This window comes from Chiloscyllium plagiosum, chromosome 1, assembly GCF_004010195.1.
Source record: "Chiloscyllium plagiosum isolate BGI_BamShark_2017 chromosome 1, ASM401019v2, whole genome shotgun sequence".
NCBI lineage: Eukaryota > Metazoa > Chordata > Chondrichthyes > Orectolobiformes > Hemiscylliidae > Chiloscyllium > Chiloscyllium plagiosum.
The window spans coordinates 124283468-124303321 of NC_057710.1; the positions used below are offsets into that span (position 1 = coordinate 124283468).

Below are 19854 nucleotides of genomic sequence, written 5' to 3' on the forward strand. Positions count from 1 at the left end.
ATTGAATTTGAAAGATGGAAACTCTATCGTGACAGACGGAGGAGAGGGGCGAAAGGGTGGCTGCAGCTGCAGGGTCACAGTGTCAGTATCCATCGACATGTTGCGAAGAATGTTTGAGCTCACAGGAGATGAGGTTATTGTGGGAGGATGCCATTGTGGGATTGGCGGAGTTCTGGGAATGATCCATGTGAAGATCATGCATTCCTATCGGTCAAATAGAATTACTGTCGGAATGATGGCGTTTGTAAACAATCTTGCCCTGTCTTTCCCACACGGTTTACTTTGTGACTTCATAATGAATCTCAGAAACCCAATCTTTTTCTACAATTACAGACAGTGGAGGAGAGAAGTCACCAGGGGAGGTTCCCAGTCAACACAGGTCATGGGGTCAATGTTTAACAACAGGCCGGAGGAGGGAGGTCATTCCTGCAGTGCTGTGGCTTTGGAAGGAAGCCGATGACAGTCACCTTCAAGGCAGCAGTGACTGTGAATTTGTACACCCCCATTCCAGGGCTCCCCAGGGGACATATGTGGCATTGTCCAGGCCTCAGTATTTAGATACTTAATGGAAGGTAGGAAAGTAAGTTGTGAACAGGACACAAGAGAGATATAGTTGAGTTAGGTGTGTGGGCAAAGATTAGCAAATGAAATATAATGCGGGAAAATATGAAAGTGCCAATTTTCAGGAAGAATAAACATGAAACATTTTATCTAAATGAGCAGTTTATAGTGGTCTGTGATGCACAGCGATCTGGATGGCCTAATGTTTGAATCGCAAAAAGACATATAGAGCACAAAATTAGGAAATCAAATAGAATGTAATTGATTCTTCCAAAAGAGGAATTGAATCCAAACACAGAAAGGTTATATTTCAGTTACACAGAGCCCTGGTGGAGACATCTGGAGTACAGGTGTACAGTATTGGTCTCTTTATTTAAGGAAGAATGGAAATGCATGGAAAGCAATTCAGAGAAGGTTTTCAGTAGACTAATAGCTGGAATGGGGGGCTTACCTTATGAAGAAAAGTTGGACAAGCTAGGCTTTTATCCACTGGCGATGAGACAATTAAGGTTGAATGAGTGATTGAAACATATAAAATCCTGAGAGATCTTGACAGGTGTGGTAAATGCTTATCTTTTTTGTGGGAGACTCTGAAAGGAGATATCACTGTTAGATGCTCACCCGTACTGAACAGAGATAAGGAGAATCTTTTTCTCAGGTTTCTTTGGAACCCTCTTCTTCAAAAGGGAGCAGAAGCAGGGTTTGAATCTTTTTAAGTGGGAGGCAGATAGATTCTTGTTAAGTAAGAAGGTGAAAGTTAACAGAGGTAGATGGGACTGTGAAGTAATCGGATTGCCATGGTCTTACTGAATCTTATTAGGAGCAGCCTTGAAGGGCCAAGTGGCCTGTTGTTGCTCCTAATTTGTATGCCAAGTGTCCTATAAACTCCTGTAATTACTCAAAATGTCTCAGTTGTTGGCTTGTGCCATTATGCTTGAGTTGATTTGATTTATTGTTGTCACCTGGACTGAGGTACAGTGAAAAGCATTGTTTTGTGTACTAATCAGACAAGTCATACTTCACACAAATACGTCAAGGTAATAGAACAGGATGCAGAATATAGGGTTACAGCTACAGAGAAGGTGCAGTGAAAGATCAACTCCAATATATGACCGGTCCATTCATAAGCCTGATAACAGCTTTGGTTTATTCTGATATCAACAGACAAATAGCCAGTATGTTGAGGGCAATGACCTCTGGTGGTGTAAAGCCTTCATTTACCTTGTCTTGCTGGAATCTCCTGCACAGGGCATTTTCCTCAGCTCTGCCTGCTGGAGACTCACTATCAGAGGGGAAAAGGAGTGCACAATCACCTTGAGAGGTCCTTGAAAGGTTGGCCCAAGGGCAGGTAGGTCTGGCATTCCTTCTCTGTCTCAATGTGCAATAGCACCTCCCTGTATCCCTGAGACCAATGGGCACCCGGAGGGAGCTAGAAGTGTGGTGTTCCTCTCTCTAGTCACTGTTGGACGGAGCCAGAGAGAGGGAATGCAAGTCCTCGTGTGCAAGGGATGTGCGGTGGACTAGGTTCTCCACGAGAATCGTCCAGTTTGTTCATGGAGGCAGTCTTCTGATTGTATGGCAGCACCATGGCAGAACTCAAGTCTTGGAGGGGCATGTTCCATGCATAATCCTTGGCACTTCTACCAGGTTTTCCCCTGCCTCTAGTTGGTATCATGCTGTTGTGCATGCCACAGCTTCTGCCATGTGAATGAAGTGCCCACTTTAACCCGTCATTGGGAAATGCGCTTTTCAGATTAACTTTCCGCTGTTATGTATTACGACAAAGCCAGGCTGTTCACTGTGCTACTGTTTTTGGTTATGACTCTCAGAATGAGAATGAATTGATTATAATAATACTAAAAGCATTTGTATAAAGAAAATGTTAAACTGAGTAACCATAAGATGTGCAATTATACAGTGTTAAACGCAAGAAAATTTATGACTGTGGCGTAATAACAGCTTTTTCTGACTGTAGCCAACAAAATGAAAACACTGAAGTTCTTAAACACTTGTACTGAGAGAATGTGACAGCTCATGAATTTCAGTGTTAAATTGCATAGCAAATCACGTTGTTGCCTTTTACTGAGCCCAAAGCTAAACAAAGTGGATAATGGCTTCAGTTGATGAAATTTGCAGTGCATAATTTTGATTCATTTTACATGATGTTTAGAGATACCAATCAACATCCAAATACAGGTGGTTGCATTGGCTTTCCAGGCGTTTTGGAAACAAACCTTCTAATTGCACAAGCTGTACTTGATGGCGGTAAGATGTGAAACAGCAGGTGGTTCAATTTCTGCTTAGAAAATGCAGTGCAGATATCAAGATCTATTGAATGGTGTCCTGATCAAACATATTGCCTTCCAGGACTTTAGAACTACGTGAACTCCTTACCTGCCTCATCCTTCCATTCATTCTATAATCTGCAGACTTCTCATACCCAGCACAACATTTATTTTTGACTTATTTCATTTTCTGTCCTACTAAATTTTAGCATAGTGATTTACTGCATGTTTTATTCCTTAGCCAGTACTCCTACTAAATATAGTAAAAGAGCCATGTCTTTCAAACTGATGTAAATAAGCATTGTAGAGCAAGTAGAGTTGGAAGAAACCAAAATAGACTTTGCTGGAGAAACTCAGTAGGTCTGGCAGTATCAGTGAGAAGAAAACAGAGTTAACGTTTCAAGTTCAGTGACTCTTCATCAGAAGAACTTTATTGTCCATTTCAATTAAGGTTATGAACACATGCCTGATAACATTTTTAAAGATCTCTTTAATTATTCTTGCGTTTAAGGCTATAAAGTTGGGTTTTTGTTTGTGTTAAAACATCTCAATATCTTCTAGGAAATGCTTCATTTAGCAGCCACAATTGTTACTTTGTTGAGGGCTTTGCTGGGTTATAGCTTCATGTATTCTGGTGAAGCTCCCCTGTCTGAGCTGTATAATTGTGTTATCCCATTGTCAGGACATTTAACAGCAGGAATCATTGTTGCCACTGTGTTTGTTGTACTTACCTGTCGCTAGTAGGTGCATTTTTAACATGTGTCGCTGCATAAAGCTCAAGCACAGGACTGTGGTCACAGGGTTTATACCCAATTACCCACAGGATTAATGTCAATTATTATACTACCACAGCTGCCAGTCTAATACCTAGTAACTACTCATAGGGTTGAACACGACATTGGCATGTGTCCATTGGAACCATTAATTGGCTTGAGGCAAGGACTGCGTGGACAGGGCTGTTATGGACAGGAAATGTGTTATGAAGGGTTGCCCTTGGAGATGCAGTACAATTAGCACAGGGATGCCAACAAGGATACAAGACGTACTTGCCTGGCCGTCAGCTAACCAGGTTTTAATGGATAGGCTGGACTGTTGCATCAACCCCCCCTGTGAGAATAAAATCACAGGAACAAAGGGAGGAAATGCTTAAGTGACCATTATTGGCCCCCTAAAGGCCTCAATCAATTCACAGATGGCCAGGTTTCCTGATCTACCTGCGCTCTCACCCCCACCCCCAGCCCGCTCCTGCTTGTAGAATTATAGCAGAGGTTGGGGCAAGATGGTTGGCACTGAGAATGACATCACTGGCATGATGCCCAGTTTGGAAATCTGGGAAACCAGATGTCTGGCCATCTGCTTAGCCTGCATCTGTTGATTCAGTTGCCAGATTGCCTCATTATGAAGGCTTTAGTGCGTTCTAAGATGTATTCATTCATTCAACCCTGTCGGCTGTAAGTGGGAGTACTAGCATTGTTTTATCAGCACCTTTATTAGCATTCGATAAGTTTTTTTTTTCTTTCTTAAAGTGGATTTTCATTTCCAGTATGTTCACTTGAACAGGATGAGGAGATGTCAAGAGGACTAAAGCTTTGTCAATCGATACTTCTTAACATTTCTGTATGGTTGTAAGAGAAAGATTTTTTTTTCCTGGAGGAGGTTTCCAAAGCTTGTTGTCTTAGTTGATCAGTTTCAGAAACAATTCGAAGAATTGTCAGTGGTCTTATATGACTTATTGGTTCTGTGCACAGTGGATACTGGAGGAGAGGGTGTAGATGATGTAAGAGGTCACGAGGAAATGGAAGGGGCATTGGGGGCAGAGGTCCATTTAGTATTGAGGAAATATGATGGGGGTGTGAAGGGGTCATGGGAGATATGAGGTGGCATGGCGTGTGTTTTGGGAATGTGAGAGAGCTTTGGCAAAACTTTTTCAAATTAACTGTCAAAAGGTTCTTGACACCACAGCTTCCCCCAAAGTTCACAACTTGATTTAATCAGCAGGGCTCCTTCAGCCATTGAGAACCCACCTATCTCAGGGAAAATACTGTCGGTAGGGATGTTTGAAATTGCAGCAGAGAATTAGATTGTGAACCCAAAAGCATTTTAAGTGCTCGGCAGGTTGCAATTGCCACATTTTCTGACCCAACAAAAATGGTGGGAGAAGTAAGTGAGCTAGCAATTTTCAAATAGTGGCTAAGTGGCTAGCACTGCAACCTCAGTGCCAGGAATCCAAGTTCAATTCTGCCCTTTGACAGCTGGCTGTGTGGAGTTTGCATGTTCTCCCCATGTCTGTATAGGTTTCCTCCAGTTGCTCTGGTTTCATCGCACAGTCTAAAGATGTGCAGTATAGGTGGATTGGCCATGCTAAATTTCTCATAGTGTCCAGCGCTGTGTAGGTTAGGTAAGAAATGCAGGGTTACAGGGATAGAGTAGGGGGGTCGGTCTGGGTGAGATGCTCTTTCGAGAGTCAGTGTGGACTTGATGGGCCGCATGGCCTGATTTCATACTGTAGCAATTCTATGATTGTACATTGTGGTCCGGCACGTCCTATGTCTTTTCCTTCTGAACTGGATTTGATCTGTGTCAGAAGGGCAAAAGCAGGCCCAGGGAGCCAGGATGAAAATTGTGTGAATTTGTACATCCACAGCAAATTTCACTGTGTTTTTGAAAATGATTCTTTATAACAGTCTTGTCGAGAAATGTCAGAACAAATACCATACTTCCCACTGGCACAATGTTACAATGAAAAATCAATATCCAAAAATGCCACCAACTGAGTTTTTGGTGCTTTGGGAATGAATGTTATATGTTTTATACACATTTGATTGTTTCCAGTTGAAAATCAGTGACAAAGTTTAGAATGAAATAAACCATGACAAATTGTGCAATGTCAGAATTGCCTGATATTAACAAAATGCCATTATACTTACTGTTTATCTCGTATGCTTTTATATGTGGAATTCAGTAGGACATTCTGCACTGTCTGTGAAAATAAAACTTGTTGGTTTTCTCTTATTTCAGAACTGTTTTAATCATCTGAAAAAAGCAAGCAATCTGGAAGCATATGTGGAGTGGTTCAACAGACTGAGCTATCTCGTCGCGACAGAGATTTGCATGGTGAGGCAGCCCTTTCCATGTTCTAATATGGGAGTTATTGCTTTGTGCCTGTCACAATAATTGTCTCATTATTATGCATTTCAACTGTCAGTTTCCTTTAGTGAAAAATATTGTCTCATCCACAGTCCAATTTTTTCACCTGTCATTCACACACAGCCAGTGAAGAAGAAGCACAGGGCACGAGTAATAGAATACTTCATCGATGTAGCTCGGGAATGCTTCAACATCGGCAACTTCAATTCCTTGATGGCAATTATTTGTAAGTATTGCTCATAAACTGAGATTTAATTTACACAGGACAGACTAATCACTTGGTAAATTCTCATTAAATTCCGACGGTATTATTCATGAAATATGTTAGTGATATGCTTTCTAAATTATAATTAGTCAGCAGCTGTGGTATCCAGGCAGATGTCATACTATTAGACCAGGAGAGAGTGAGGTCTGCAAATGCAGGAGATCAGAATTGAGAGTCTGTCGCTGGAAAAGCACAGCAGGTCAGGCAGCATCCAAGGAGCAGAAAATCGACGTTTTGGGCTGGAGGCCTTCGTCAGGAATGAGCTCCCATTCCTGATGAAGGGTTCCGGCCCGAAACATCAATTTTCCTGCTCCTCAGATGCTGCCTGACCTGCTGTGCCTTTCCAGCGACATTCTCTCATACTATTAGACCACTCAGCTACATATATGCTATTGATTATGAGTTTAATGTTCAGAAAACAAAAACAACCTAGTGAGTCTAGAAGAATGTACCATGCAAGCACAGTAGATTTAAATTGTTAGTACATCGTTGACTTTAGGGACTTTTAACAAAACGCTGCTCTATAATTTATGTCTTTTGAGCTAAGTTAATACAATGTTATCAACAAATATAATGTTCTGGGTTGTATCTCAAGGGCATTCAAGTATCAGTCAAAACAATTATACTAACATTTTATAGATCATTGACTGGTCCACATATGAAACAGCATTTGGAAATTGTGAGCACCATACCTTCAAGGTGACATTGCAGCATTGGAAATGATCCAAAAAATGATTGACAGGGATAATTTGTGGCTTGAGAGCTCTCTGTTATGAAGGCAGACTCAGTGAACTGATTATTTTCATTCAATAATAATTGAGTGTGGATGAAATCCAAGTTTTAAAATACTGACAATAAAAGGTTATGTGGATTTTGGTGAGTTACATTGTTTGGACATAAATTTGCAGAATATAAAAATTAACCAGTAAGCTTCAAGCAACATTTTAAATGAGAAGAAATTACTTCCCTCAATAGAATAAAATATGGGTGGACTAGATCACCAACTGAAACTGATAACTATTTCTGATCATTTTTAAAAAGCTGAGTAAAGACTTTTTAGAAGTATTATTGATGGTTCTAAGTACAACAGTATGATAAAGGATATAATAGTTGATAATAATTGAACCTCTGGGATTGCTGCACTTAATATCACAAGGTGGGTCAGGGATAAATGTGTGTTTTGTATATTTTGTGTGTAACAGGGAGAAATATTATAAAATATGTCTTCAGGTAAATAAATGGATTGGATTGAAATGCAGAGTATATATAAGCTAGGGAGCAAAATACTTCACTGATGACATGGTTCTTTTCATGATATTTAAATTGTTTCTGAAGTCCCACCAAATATTAAGGTAGAATTTGTATGATGCAGGCTCTTAATACTACTAATTTGATGCTATGCCAATTATGATGAAAAAAAGCACATTCCATAATGTGTTGTCGAACCTGAAACCAAGATATTCCCATGCAATTGCTTTCATGTTGACCTTGGGTTTGTTTATTTCATTTCCTGACTGGAACTACTGAACCAGTGGCCAGAGAGGGGCAATCAAGGTTACTCACCAGAATTCACAAGCCATAAGTTTCTTTATTGTAACAACATGGAGGAACATTAAATTCTACTTGTGCTAGTGGACCACCCATTTCATGGTGCTGGCATGGCGTCTTCTGTTGCAGGTTCACCATCTGGTTCAACATTTGAATAGGTTGACTAAAATGCACAATTTCTGGGCTGTGATTTATGACTGTGATGAAATATATGAATGTTTGGTTTAAGTTCTGATAGATAAAGAGGTTAATTTTGGATCGCAAACCCCATTTATGTTTTCAGGAACTTTCAAATTTAGCCCTAATATAGAGAAATGTTCCTTATCATCTTTTTGACAAAGTTCATACCACTGAACTAGATATTACCAGCAAAATAGATCCTAATTATTCCTAAACTTCTTGCTAATCACCCTTTGTCTCCTCAAGAATGTTGAATATGTATTGTTCACTGAAGAAACTTGTTCGTTTTCAGTATATTAACTAAGCATGGGAATTTTAATTTACTTCTTTTCAGCTGGTATGAACATGAGCCCTGTTTCTAGACTAAAGAAAACCTGGGCAAAAATCAAAACAGCTAAGTTTGATATCCTTGAGGTAAGTGCCACTAACACAATATTTAGCCTGAGGGTACTTTAGCTACATGCATTTATCACTTGAATAATGTATGTTCTATGTTATGAAAGTCTAATTTTAATTCAGGTATTAGGCATTATTCAATGAATTACAATTTTGGTTCATGATCTAATATTGCAAATTTACTGAGATGCACTGGTTAATATTTGTGACCTATCCTTGCTGGTTTGTTTTATTGCTTTCAGAGTACATACGTTTTCAATGGCTGTTATATCACTCTTTTAACTCAGTTTAGGAATTGAATTCTCACTGGATTGCAATCTCTTTTCCAGCATTATTTTCCTGAAATTGCAAAGCTTTCACGAAATCACTGCAAAAGATCAAGAAATTTAGCTCGAGTTAGGTTCACTGCAGTCTGGGTTTTCATAGGACTTTGCAGAGAATGTGCAGACCATCCTTTCAAGCATCTGCACTGGTTTTTAAAAACATCAAATGGGAACCCACTTTCATCCACAAAACTGATCACACCCTAGATTAGCTAATCACATGATGGGATTCCAAAAATTACATTACTTTGAAGCCCTTGATATTAAACAGTTTTTAGTCACAAAAGTACTAATTTTACAGTTTATAGAAGTTATTAAATATTTAACTTACTAAGAAACTGACCAAAGTTCTTTATTTAACCCAACAAATGATTATGTATAGTCTGAAGTAATCTAAGGCCAACTTAGTGGTAGTGAGCTAAGTTAAAGTTATCATAGACTTGCTGAAACACAGGGCTGTACTCTCATTAGAGAGGGATGACTGATGATAGTTTAGTTTGAAGGTCATTACTCTTCAGGCAATGGGAGAGGTTGAGAAGGAGAATCCTTGATGAAAACCTCAGCCAGTGCAGTGAGCCCACAATGTTCGTGTTACTCTCTGTGTCAAATGAGCTAACCTGTCCTCACAAGCAAACTGGTATTATTATCATACTTTTCTTTGTGACAAACCTATTTTCAGAAGTATGCATAAAATTGAACCACCTTATTATTAAACTTATCAAGAAATGTCTTTATTCGAGTAAATCAGATTAAAATTTATACACTTAATCGTAAGGTCCTGGGGAGTGTTGCTGAACAAAGAGACCTTGGAGTGTAGGTTCATAGTTCCTTGAAAGTGGAGTCGCTGGTCGATAGGATAGTGAAGAAGGTGTTTGATATGCTTGCCTGAATTGGTCAGCACATTGATTATAGGAGTTAGGGTGTCATAGTGCGGCTGCACAGGATGTTGGTTCGGCCACTTTTGGAGTATTTCATGCAATTCTAGTCTCCCTCCTGTTGGAAGGATGTTCTGAAACTTGTAAGGGTTCAGAAAAGATTTACAAGGATGTTGCCAGGGTTGGAGGGTTTGAACTAGAGGGACAGGCTGAATAGGCTGGGGCTGTTTTCCCTGGAACAGTTGAGGCTGAAGGGTGACCATATAGAGGTTTATAAAATCTTAAGTAGCATGGATACAATAAATAGACAAAGTCTTCTCCTTGGAGTGGGGGAGTTCAAAAATGGAGGGCATACGTTTAAGGTGAGAGGAGAAAGATTTAAAAGGGACCTAGGGGCAATCTTTCATGCAGAGAGTGAAGCGTGTATGGAATGACCTTCCAGAGGAAGTGGTGGAGGCTGGTACAATTAGAACATTTAAAAGGCATCTGGGTGGGTATTTGAATAGGAAGGATTTAGAGAGACATCGTCCAAATACTGGCAAATGGGACTAGATTAGGTTAGGATATCTGGTCACATGGTCAAGTTGGACCGAATGGTCTGTTTCCATGCTGTATATCTCTGTGGCTACGACCCTATAAAGAAAAATGAAATGTTTTGTTCTAAAGAGAAGCTGAATTGCAAGGTTTAATGGAAGATATTGTCTTTGTGATTATGCAGGTGAATTTGAATGGACTTGCACCACAGCTTCACTTTGGAAAACTAGATGCGATATGCACACATGTTGATTCTGCCTAAAGGATAGATTTTACCCTCAAAATGTTATTTAATGCAGCTAATTTCTTTCATGTTGTGGTTTTTAATTTCCCTTTTTAAGTAGTAGTGCAAGAAAATCAGTTATATAGTGTAGCATTATGAAGGATATGCAGTATTACGTGGTGAATAATTAATCACAATTAAAACACATCTATGTGGGTACAGTTGTATATCCAGAGGGATTCGGAGGCAAAATCAAAGCATCCTGATTAATGCAAAGTTCTGAATGCCATCCTGATTGAGTCCAATGTAAATGTTGACAATCTTAAAGCAACTTAACACTATTCCATACACATCTACCACCTCCCAAGCCCACCCCCCCCCCCAAGCCTTCAACAACCTTTTAATGGTTTTGGTTAGAAAGAAGGAAGCATATGTCAGGTATAGACGGGAGAGATCGAATGAATCCTTAGAAGAGCATAAAGGCAGTAGGAGTATACTTAATAGGGAAATCAGGAGGGCAAAAAGGGAACATGAGATAGCTTTGGCAAATAGGGTTAAGGAGAATCCAAAGAGATTTTAAAATATGTTAGGGTCAAAAGGAGAGAATGTGGCTCCTCAAAGATCAGCAAGGCGGCCTGTGTGTGGAGCCGCAGGAGATGGGAGCGATATTAAATGAGTATTTTGCATCAGTGTTTACTGTGGAGAAGGACATGGGAGATATAGAATGTGGAGAAATAGATGGTGACACCTTGAAAAATGTCCATACTGCAGAGGAAGAGGAGGTGCTGGATGTCTTAAAACGCATAAATGTGGATAAATCCCCAGGACCTGATCAGATGTACCCTAGAACTCTGTGGGAAGCTAGGGAAGTGATTGCTGGGCGTCTTACTGAGATATTTATATCATCAATAGTCACAGATGAGGTGCTGGAAGACTGGAGGTTGGCTAACGTGGTGCCACTGTTTAAAAGAAGGACGGTAAAGACAAGCCAGGGAACTATAGACCAGTGAGCCTGACCTCGGTGGTGGGCAAGTTGTTGGAGGGAATCCCGATGGACTGGATGTACATGTATTTGGAAAGGCAAGGACTGATTAGGGATAGTCAACATGGCTTTGTGCATGGGAAATCATGTCTCACAAACTCGATTGTGTTTTTTGAAGAAGTAACAAGGAGAATTGATGAGGGCAGAGCAGTAGATGTGATCTATATGGACTTCAGTAAGGCTTTGACAAGGTTCCTCATGGTAGACTGGCTAGCAAGGTTAAATCTCATGGAATACAGGGAGAACTAGCCATTTGCATACAGAACTGGCTCGAAGGTAGAAGACAGGATGGTGGTGGAGGGTTGCTTTTCAGACTGAAGGCCTGTGACCAGTGATGTGCCACCAGGATCAGTGCTGGGTCCGCTGCTTTTAATCATTTATATAAATAATTTGGATGTGAACATAGGAGGTATAGTTAGTAGGTTTGCAGATGACAGCAAAATTGGATGTGTAGTGGACAGCGAAGAAGGTTACCTCAGATTACAATTGATAGATGGGCCAATGCACTGACGAGTAGCAGATGGAGTTTAATTTAGATAACTGTGAGGTGCTGCAATTTGGAAAAGCAAATCTTAGCAGGACTTATACACTTAATGGTAAGGTCCTAGGGAGTGTTGCTGAACAAAGAGACTTCGGAGTGCAGGTTCATAGTTCCTTGAAAGTAGAGTCACAGGTGGATAGGATAGTGAAGAAGGCATTTGGTATGCTTTCCTTTATTGGTCAGTGCATTGAGTACAGGAGTTGGGAGGTCATGTTGCGGCTGTACAGGACGTTGGTTAGGCCATTTTGGAATATTGTGTGTAATTCTGGTGTCCTTCCTATTGGTAGGGTGTTGTGAAACTTGAAAGGGTTCAGGAGAGATTTACAAGGATGTTGCCAGGATTGGAGGATTTGAGCTATAGGGAGAGGTTGAATAGGCTGGGGCTGTTTTCCTGCAGCGTCGGAGGCTAAGGGTTGACTGTATAGAGATTTATAAAATCATGAGGGGCATGGATAGGATAAATAGGCAAAGTCTTTTCTCTGGGATGGGGTAGTCCAGAACTGGAGGGCATTGATTTAGGGTGAGAGGGGAAAGATATAAAAGGGTCCTAAGGGGCATACAGAGGGTGGTGCGTGTATGGAGTGAGCTGCCAGGAAGTGGTGGAGGCTGGTAAAATTACAGCATTTAAAAGGCATCTGGATGGGTATATGAATAGGAGGGTTTGGAGGGAGTTGGGCCATGTGCTGGCAAATGGGACAAGATTAGGTTAGGATATCTGGTCTGCATGGACGAGTTGGACCGAAGGGACTATTTCCATGCTGTACATCTTTATTACTCTATGACTCGAATACTGTTGTTCAAAATAGAAATAATATGCAAAACAATGCATTAATACTTACAAATGCCAGCAGTCGAATAAACCTCTGCAACCACTGTTTTACAATTCCTTGAAACGAATGCAATATTCAAATACTTGCATACATGCTCTCTTTAGCCATTGAACAAACCATTATATTGGATATTTAATGCAATTATTAGGTTCACCCCTATTAGATTTCATACATCATCTCTATTTAAGATCAAGACATCCTTTGCCAAACTGCTGTTAAAGTTGGCTGCCAGGTGGTACTCTTCCATTTGCCAATCTTCATCTTCTCCTCTATTGAATGCAGCTTAAAAGCAATTTAAAAGTAGAAAATCATGATCAGAAAATTGTAAAGCAATTTCCTATGTTTATACAATAAGCATTGAGCCAACACAAATAAATGTTCTTCCTTTGCCTGTAGGATCCTTATAAGTTTAGCATTAAGAACAATTATCATTTTATTTTCAGATTGATTAATTATAATGCAATTTGTAAATGTTATTTCAATTTTAATTCAATTAATACAAACTTTTCATGCTTTAAAATGATTAATAAGTGAACTTTTGTTTCATCCCAGCATCAAATGGATCCTTCCAGTAATTTCTACAACTATAGAACGGCTTTGCGAGGAGCAGCTCAAAGATCAATGACAGCCCATAGCACCAGGGAAAAGGTAAGAAACTGAAAGTTGTGGTTATAATATAAACTCGTAGAGTTGTATCTTGAGATTTCTGATGTGAATTAGAATTGAAATGTTAAATGGAGGATTCTTGAATTTATTGAGCTGGATTTTGTTCTCCTTAGTGACAGCAGAATTGTCATTCACCTTCTGTTAGCTGCACATAGACCTGTTACATGCTTGTCAATGAAGACTTGCCTAATGGGCAGCATGGTGGCTAAGTTGTTAGCACTGCTGCCTCGTAATTCCAGAGACCTGGGCTTGACTCCATCCTTGGGCAACTGACTGTGTGGAGTTTGCACATTCTCCCTGTGTCTGAGTGGGTTTCCTCTGGGTGCTCTGGTTTTCTTCCACTGTCCAAAGATGTGTAGATTAGGTGGAATCGGCCATGGGAAATGCAGGGTTGCAGGGATGGGATGCGTCAGGGTAGGATGCTGTTCAGAGGGCCAGTGTAGACTTGATGGGCTGAATGGCCTTCTTCCACACTGTAGAGATTCTATGATTCTAACTCAGGTCCAGTGCCTTCTGTAGGAGTTCTGCTTTGCCTGCAGACAAGGCAAGCAACAATAAAGTCCTTCAACTAATAAGATTTAATCATTGTTACTGAGATGAGTAGATAAGGAAGTCGAGAGCAGAAAATAAATGTTAGATTTAAATGATGTATAGAAAGCCAGATGAAATGAAGGGAAGGAGATCAAAGGGAGAGACAAGTAAATGAAGAAGAATTCTGTTGTTTATTTAGAACATATTTCCAATTTTAATAATCATTATTAGGTTGTTATAAATCTCATTTAGCTCTGAATGCGCTAACTCTATTTTTTCAGCTGTTTTTAATTTGAAAGTAGTGGGCATGTACAGCAGTTTGATGCTTTTGCAGTTGTTTTAGTACCAAAACCATTGGGGAAGTATGGATTTTCACTGTGGAGACAGAAAAGAGAATATGGATTTATTTTTGAAAACCACTCTTTGGTGGGAAACTAATTAAAATTAAGATTTTCCCAGGGGGTGACCTCTTAATTGGCATGGAAATGAACTTGCTATCCACTTAGAGTCAGTGAGGTGTGAACAGAAGCAGTTCAGATGAAGTTTAGGATTAATTCATATATCTCTTGGCAGCCATCACGTATTGTCTTGAGGGCGAGATCAGATTGTGCTAAAACACTGTAGCAGAGGGAAGTGATTTGTCACAGGAGAGCTAGAGTGTCCCTTGTTCTCTCCCTAGCATCCATCTAAACACCTTGAGGGTTGGCGTGAAGATCTAAGAGAGTGTGGTTTGGTGGAGGATGAAGGGGTCATTGCAGCTGCCAGGAAAGCGAGCATATGGAGGTCGCTATTGGTGTGGATGCAGGTCAGTTAGAAATTGAGGGAGTGATGGCCTTGATAGCCACATGAGTGTATTTGATAAGTCCCTACATCTGAATAAATCTAGAAATGGAGAGGAAATTCAATGCCCTGTGTTCCTTCAATGTGGTGGCAGTACTTAAATGATCAGTAATAATGCAGTGTTCGTGGCCTCTTTGATATACCACCGAGGCCTGCAGCTGATACTTGGAATGAGGCAGAATGAAGAAGGCCATAGTGACTTTGACCATTACTGGCAGAGTATGGATGGCAGTGCTGTGAGTCATGAGAGCTTTAGAGATGAATATTCTGAATGTCTGAGACTCTTTGCTGGGTGTGCCGATGTTTCCTGAGGCACTGGATCTCCATCATCTCCAACTCTCTTGGATGCAGATCCTGTGTTGAAGATTCGGCCTTTGTTATCTTCCAGCCTTTCTTTCTTCTCATGTGGCCTTCAGATACATGAGGCTCTTCACTCTCTGTTGATGGTGTTGCTCCTCATCACTACAGAACCCAATATCAGTACAGTCTTTCCCATTCTTCAGTACAACCTTTCTTCAGGGCTTTCCATTTGTCCTGGAAACCATGCTGCATGCTCTCCTGTTCCCATGCTGCAGAAGAATCTGAATCTTTTTCACAGCCTGAGCAGTGAATTCCTACTCTTCCTTCTATTTGCAAAGCACCAAGAACACCTCCTTAGCACCTGCCCAGTCCCCTTTGCTCCATTGACTGGCTTATGAGGCTGGGTTGCTGCTCTGCTGCAACCATCATTGATCAACCCGCGGCAGCCATCACACTCCGGCGCGCGCATGCACGCACACACAGCACCACCATCCCATCATGAGAATGTTAACAGCAAACCTTGACCATTATTGTCATTGTTGGGAACACACCTTGACATTGGGATGCCACTTCACACTGTTATTTTCAGGACCTTTGTCCACTTGCATTCCTAACAGAAATGTCCCAAGTATCTCCTAAAGCAACCTCTGGATTTCCACATTTTGCTGTGCATATGCATACTCCAAATAAAGGTGTCAGGTTTCCTCAATTGTACAAAAAATGCTGGTAATTCTACACCATTATATGTCAGCCAACCCTAAAATGGGATGTTCATACTGGGTGGATGCCAAGACCGTTCAGTGTATTTATTCTGTTGACAGTATAAAGCAACAAATATCAGCTGTCTGTTTATTCCCTCTGACCTGTTCCATTGCTTTATCTAAATGTCTGATGGTATATTCTTTCCTCTTTTATCTCAGGATTATTGTAATTGTTTGTTTAAATGGTTTTATTATTAACCATACAAAAAAACATTATTTTTTTTTGCTCTGTCTTTTAAGTGTGTCTGTGTCAATCAAATCATCAGTCAATTAATATTGGAGAATTAGTGTAACATTTTTTTTCGAAGTCTCAAACATATTGTAGTCAAAACTCAGAAATTCTCTGGGGGCATTTCATAAGTCCACCACCAGAAACTTGACCAGAAATGTGACAGGAACCCCATGTTAGGCCATTGAAACAATGCAATAACTGTAGAAATTCCTGACCAAGGCTATTCTTCTGCAACTGAGATATAAAGTGTATGAACATAGTATTATCCTATTCATACTATTCATAAGATTTTAATTTGTTTTAGGCAAGGTAGTTTTAAAGGTAATGTATGATTATAATGGGTGGGCACTGTCTCCGCAACTTTTCATTTTTACACAGTGCTGTCAACCTCATAGGCATGAGTTGAGTTACTGAATTTGTCATCCCATCCCATGTCCAAAAATACTTCATTGTGGGGACTACAGTTATTTCTAAAGCTCTGTGCACATTGTGGACTCTGATTAGATTAATGCTTATAATGTGAAACACTGAAGAATAATCCAGACTAGTGCATTTCCCAATTTTTCAGGCAACTTATCAGATCTTAACAGATCTCTACAGTATATGAGTTGTATTGTGTTCGCACGCATTTGCCATGACCTTGCTCCTCAAGGAATGGACAGGAAGAATTGTTCAGTAGTTAGAATGATTTGCATGCATGCATACTTCCATGAACCATATTGGATCAGACATCAGTAAAGTCTTGAGATGTTTCTCTTTATCAACAACAAGAACAATTACGAGCGTTTATATAGCCCAAAATAGTAAAACCTTGCAAGATGCTTTATAGCGATGATATCAAACAAAATTTGATACAAAGATATTAGGACAGTTGTCAAAGAGATGGGTTTTCGAAGACTGTCCTGAAGGAGGAGAGAGATGTAGAGAGACAGAGAGTCTTATGGAAGGAATTCCTAAGCATAGATGCCAGGAACTGAAGGCATGGACACCAATGGTGGAATGATTCAGAGGCCAGTACCGGAGGTATATAAGATCCGAAAGGATCTTAAAGCAGAGAGAGATGACAGAAACAAGGAAGTGTGATGTCTTGGAGAGAGTTAGCAAGAGAAAATGAGCAGTTTACAAATCAAGGTATTGCTGGACTGGAAACCATCATTGATCAGCAAGTTCAAGATTGATGAAGGACAGGACTTGGTGTGAATTAAAAGAGCAGAGAGTTTGAACAAGTTTAAGTTTATAGAGAACTCAAAATAAGAGTCTGACCAAGAAAGCATTAATACAGTCAAGGTGAGAGGTAGCAGAAATATGGCTGGGGTTTCAGGAGCAAATGAACTGATGCAAGGGAGGATATAGACGATGGTAAAGATTGGAAGTACAGGGTCTTGGTGATGCCACAGATAGGTAGTCGGAAGCTAACACTGAGTACTATAGGACACCAAAGATGCAAATGGTCTGGTTCAATTTCAATGACCACCCAACAATGACACAAGATTCCTCATGGGAGACTGGTTAGCAAGGTTAGATCTCATGGAATACAGGGAGAACTAGCCATTGGATACAGAACTGGCTTGAAGGTAGAAGACAGAGGGTTGTGGTGGGGGGTTGCTTTTCAGACTAGAGACCTGTGACCAGCGATGTGCCACAAGGATCAGTGCTGGGTCCACTGCTTTTCATAATTTACGTAAGTAATTTGGATGTGAACATAGGAGGTACATTTAGTAGGTTTGTAGAAGACACCAATGTTGGAGGTGTAGTGGACAGTGAAGAAGGTTACCTCAGAGTACAATGGGATCTTGATCAGATGGGCCAATGGGCTGAGGAGTGGCTGATGGAGTTTAATTTAGATAACTGAGGTGCTGCAATTTGGAAAAGCAAATCTGAGCAGGATTTATACACTTAATGGTAAGGTCCTGCGGAGTGTTGCTGATCAAAGAGACCTTGGAGTGCAGGTTCATAATTCCTTGAAAATGGAGTCGCAGGTAGTGAAGTGAAGGCATTTGGTATGCTTTCCTTTATTGGTCAGAGTACTGAGTACAGGAGTTGGGAGGTCATGTTGCAGCTGTACAGGAGATTGGTTTGGCCACCTTTGGAATATTACGTGTAATTCCGGTCTCCTTCCTATTGCTAGGATGTTGTGAAGCTTGAAAGGGTTCAGAAAAGATTTACAAGGAAAATGCCAGCGTTGGAGGATTTGAGGTATAGGGCGAGGCTGAACAGGCTGTGACTGTTTTCTCTGGAGAGTCAGAGGCTGAGGCATGACCTTTTGGAGGTTTATAACATCATGAGGGGCATGAATAGGATAAAGAGACAAGGTCTTTTCTCTGGTATGGGGTAGTCGAGAACTAAAGGGCATAGGTTTAGGGTGAGAGGGGAAAGATGTAAAAGGGTCCTAAGGGAAAACCTTTTCATACAGAGGGTGGTGTGTGTATGGAATAAGCAGCCAGAGGAAGTGGTGGAGGCTGATACAATTACAGCACTTAAAAGGCATCTGGATGGGTATATGAATAGGAGGATTAGTAGTGATATGGACCATGTGCTGGCAAATGGGACAAGATTAGGTTAGGATATCTGGTCTACATGGACGAGTTGGCCCGAAGGGTCTGTTTCCATGATGGACATCCCTATGACTCTGACCACCCAGAGGGATAACATTGGTGACTGGAGAATGAAAAATTGGCAGACACTAATTTCTGATTTTCAGTTATAAGAAATTTACCTGGAATGGTATGTTGGATAAACTGTGGGATAAATTGAGAGATATGGGGGCGGGGGTGGCAGGCATTGGATGGTGTTTAGGAATGTTTAGTTGTTCTACTTGGTCAGCTTTATCAGTGCACTACATCTTTAAACTTCCTGTTTATCATGGCGCAAGGCCTGCCCGATACATTTCATGCTGCTGTGTGGCTACTGCAGTGCATCTCATTGAGAAATGTAATCAGAAATGAGGCTGATGAAGTGGATCTGAGTGTTGTCATTGTACATGCAGAACCCTGTATTGAGCTTTCAGATTGTTTCATTGTGGTGTAGAGTGTAGATGAGAAATAGCAAGGAATACTGGATAAATCCTTGGTGGATATTAGATGTAATAGTTCAGGGCTGGCATTGAAGCCATAGCAAGTATTTCTCTGGCTATGACAAGAAGCTGTGAGTGCAATCCCATCCAATTGGGGTATCTCTGGAAAAGTACGAAAGATAAAACATGCTGGAAATCACAGTAGGTCAGGCAGAACTGTGGAGAGAGAGCAAACTAATATTTCAAGCCACTGTGATTTCCAGTATTTTTTGTTTTCATTACAGATTCCAACATCTGGAGTACTTTGCTCCTAACTGTGGAGAAGTATTGGAGGAAGACGGTGTTAGCCATGTGCAAGGCAACAGGAATCCAAAGGGTTTTCGCAAATATATTAAGGACAAAAGGGTAACTAGGGAGAGAATAGGGTCCCTCAAAGATCAGCAAGGCGGCCTTTGTGTGGAGCCACAGAAAATGGGGGAGATACTAAATGAATATTTTGCATCAGTATGTACTGTGGAAAAGGATATGGAAGATATAGACTGCAGGGAAATATATGGTGACACCTTGCAAAATGTCCATATTACTGAGGAGGATGTGCTGGATGTCTTGAAATGCATAAAGATGGATAAATCCCCAGGACCTGATCAGATGTACTCGAGAACACTGTGGGAAGCTAGAGAAGTGATTGCTGGGCCCCTTATTGAGATATTTGTATCATCGATCATCACAGGTGAGGTGCCGGAAGACTGGAGGTTGGCAAA

The 19854-nt window shown here is 40.6% G+C and overlaps 1 protein-coding gene across 3 annotated transcripts in view; it reads left to right on the forward strand.

The window, feature by feature from the left end:
• Positions 1–19854, forward strand: part of rasgef1ba (RasGEF domain family, member 1Ba) — a 79258-nt gene that overhangs the window by 44227 nt on the left and 15177 nt on the right. For all 3 annotated transcript variants that reach the window (XM_043696166.1, XM_043696172.1, XM_043696181.1), the window contains 4 exons: positions 5865–5960; positions 6117–6219; positions 8321–8400; positions 13303–13398. In XM_043696166.1, coding sequence (XP_043552101.1) covers positions 5865–5960; positions 6117–6219; positions 8321–8400; positions 13303–13398 — 375 coding nt within the window. The remainder of the gene's footprint in view (positions 1–5864; positions 5961–6116; positions 6220–8320; positions 8401–13302; positions 13399–19854) is intronic.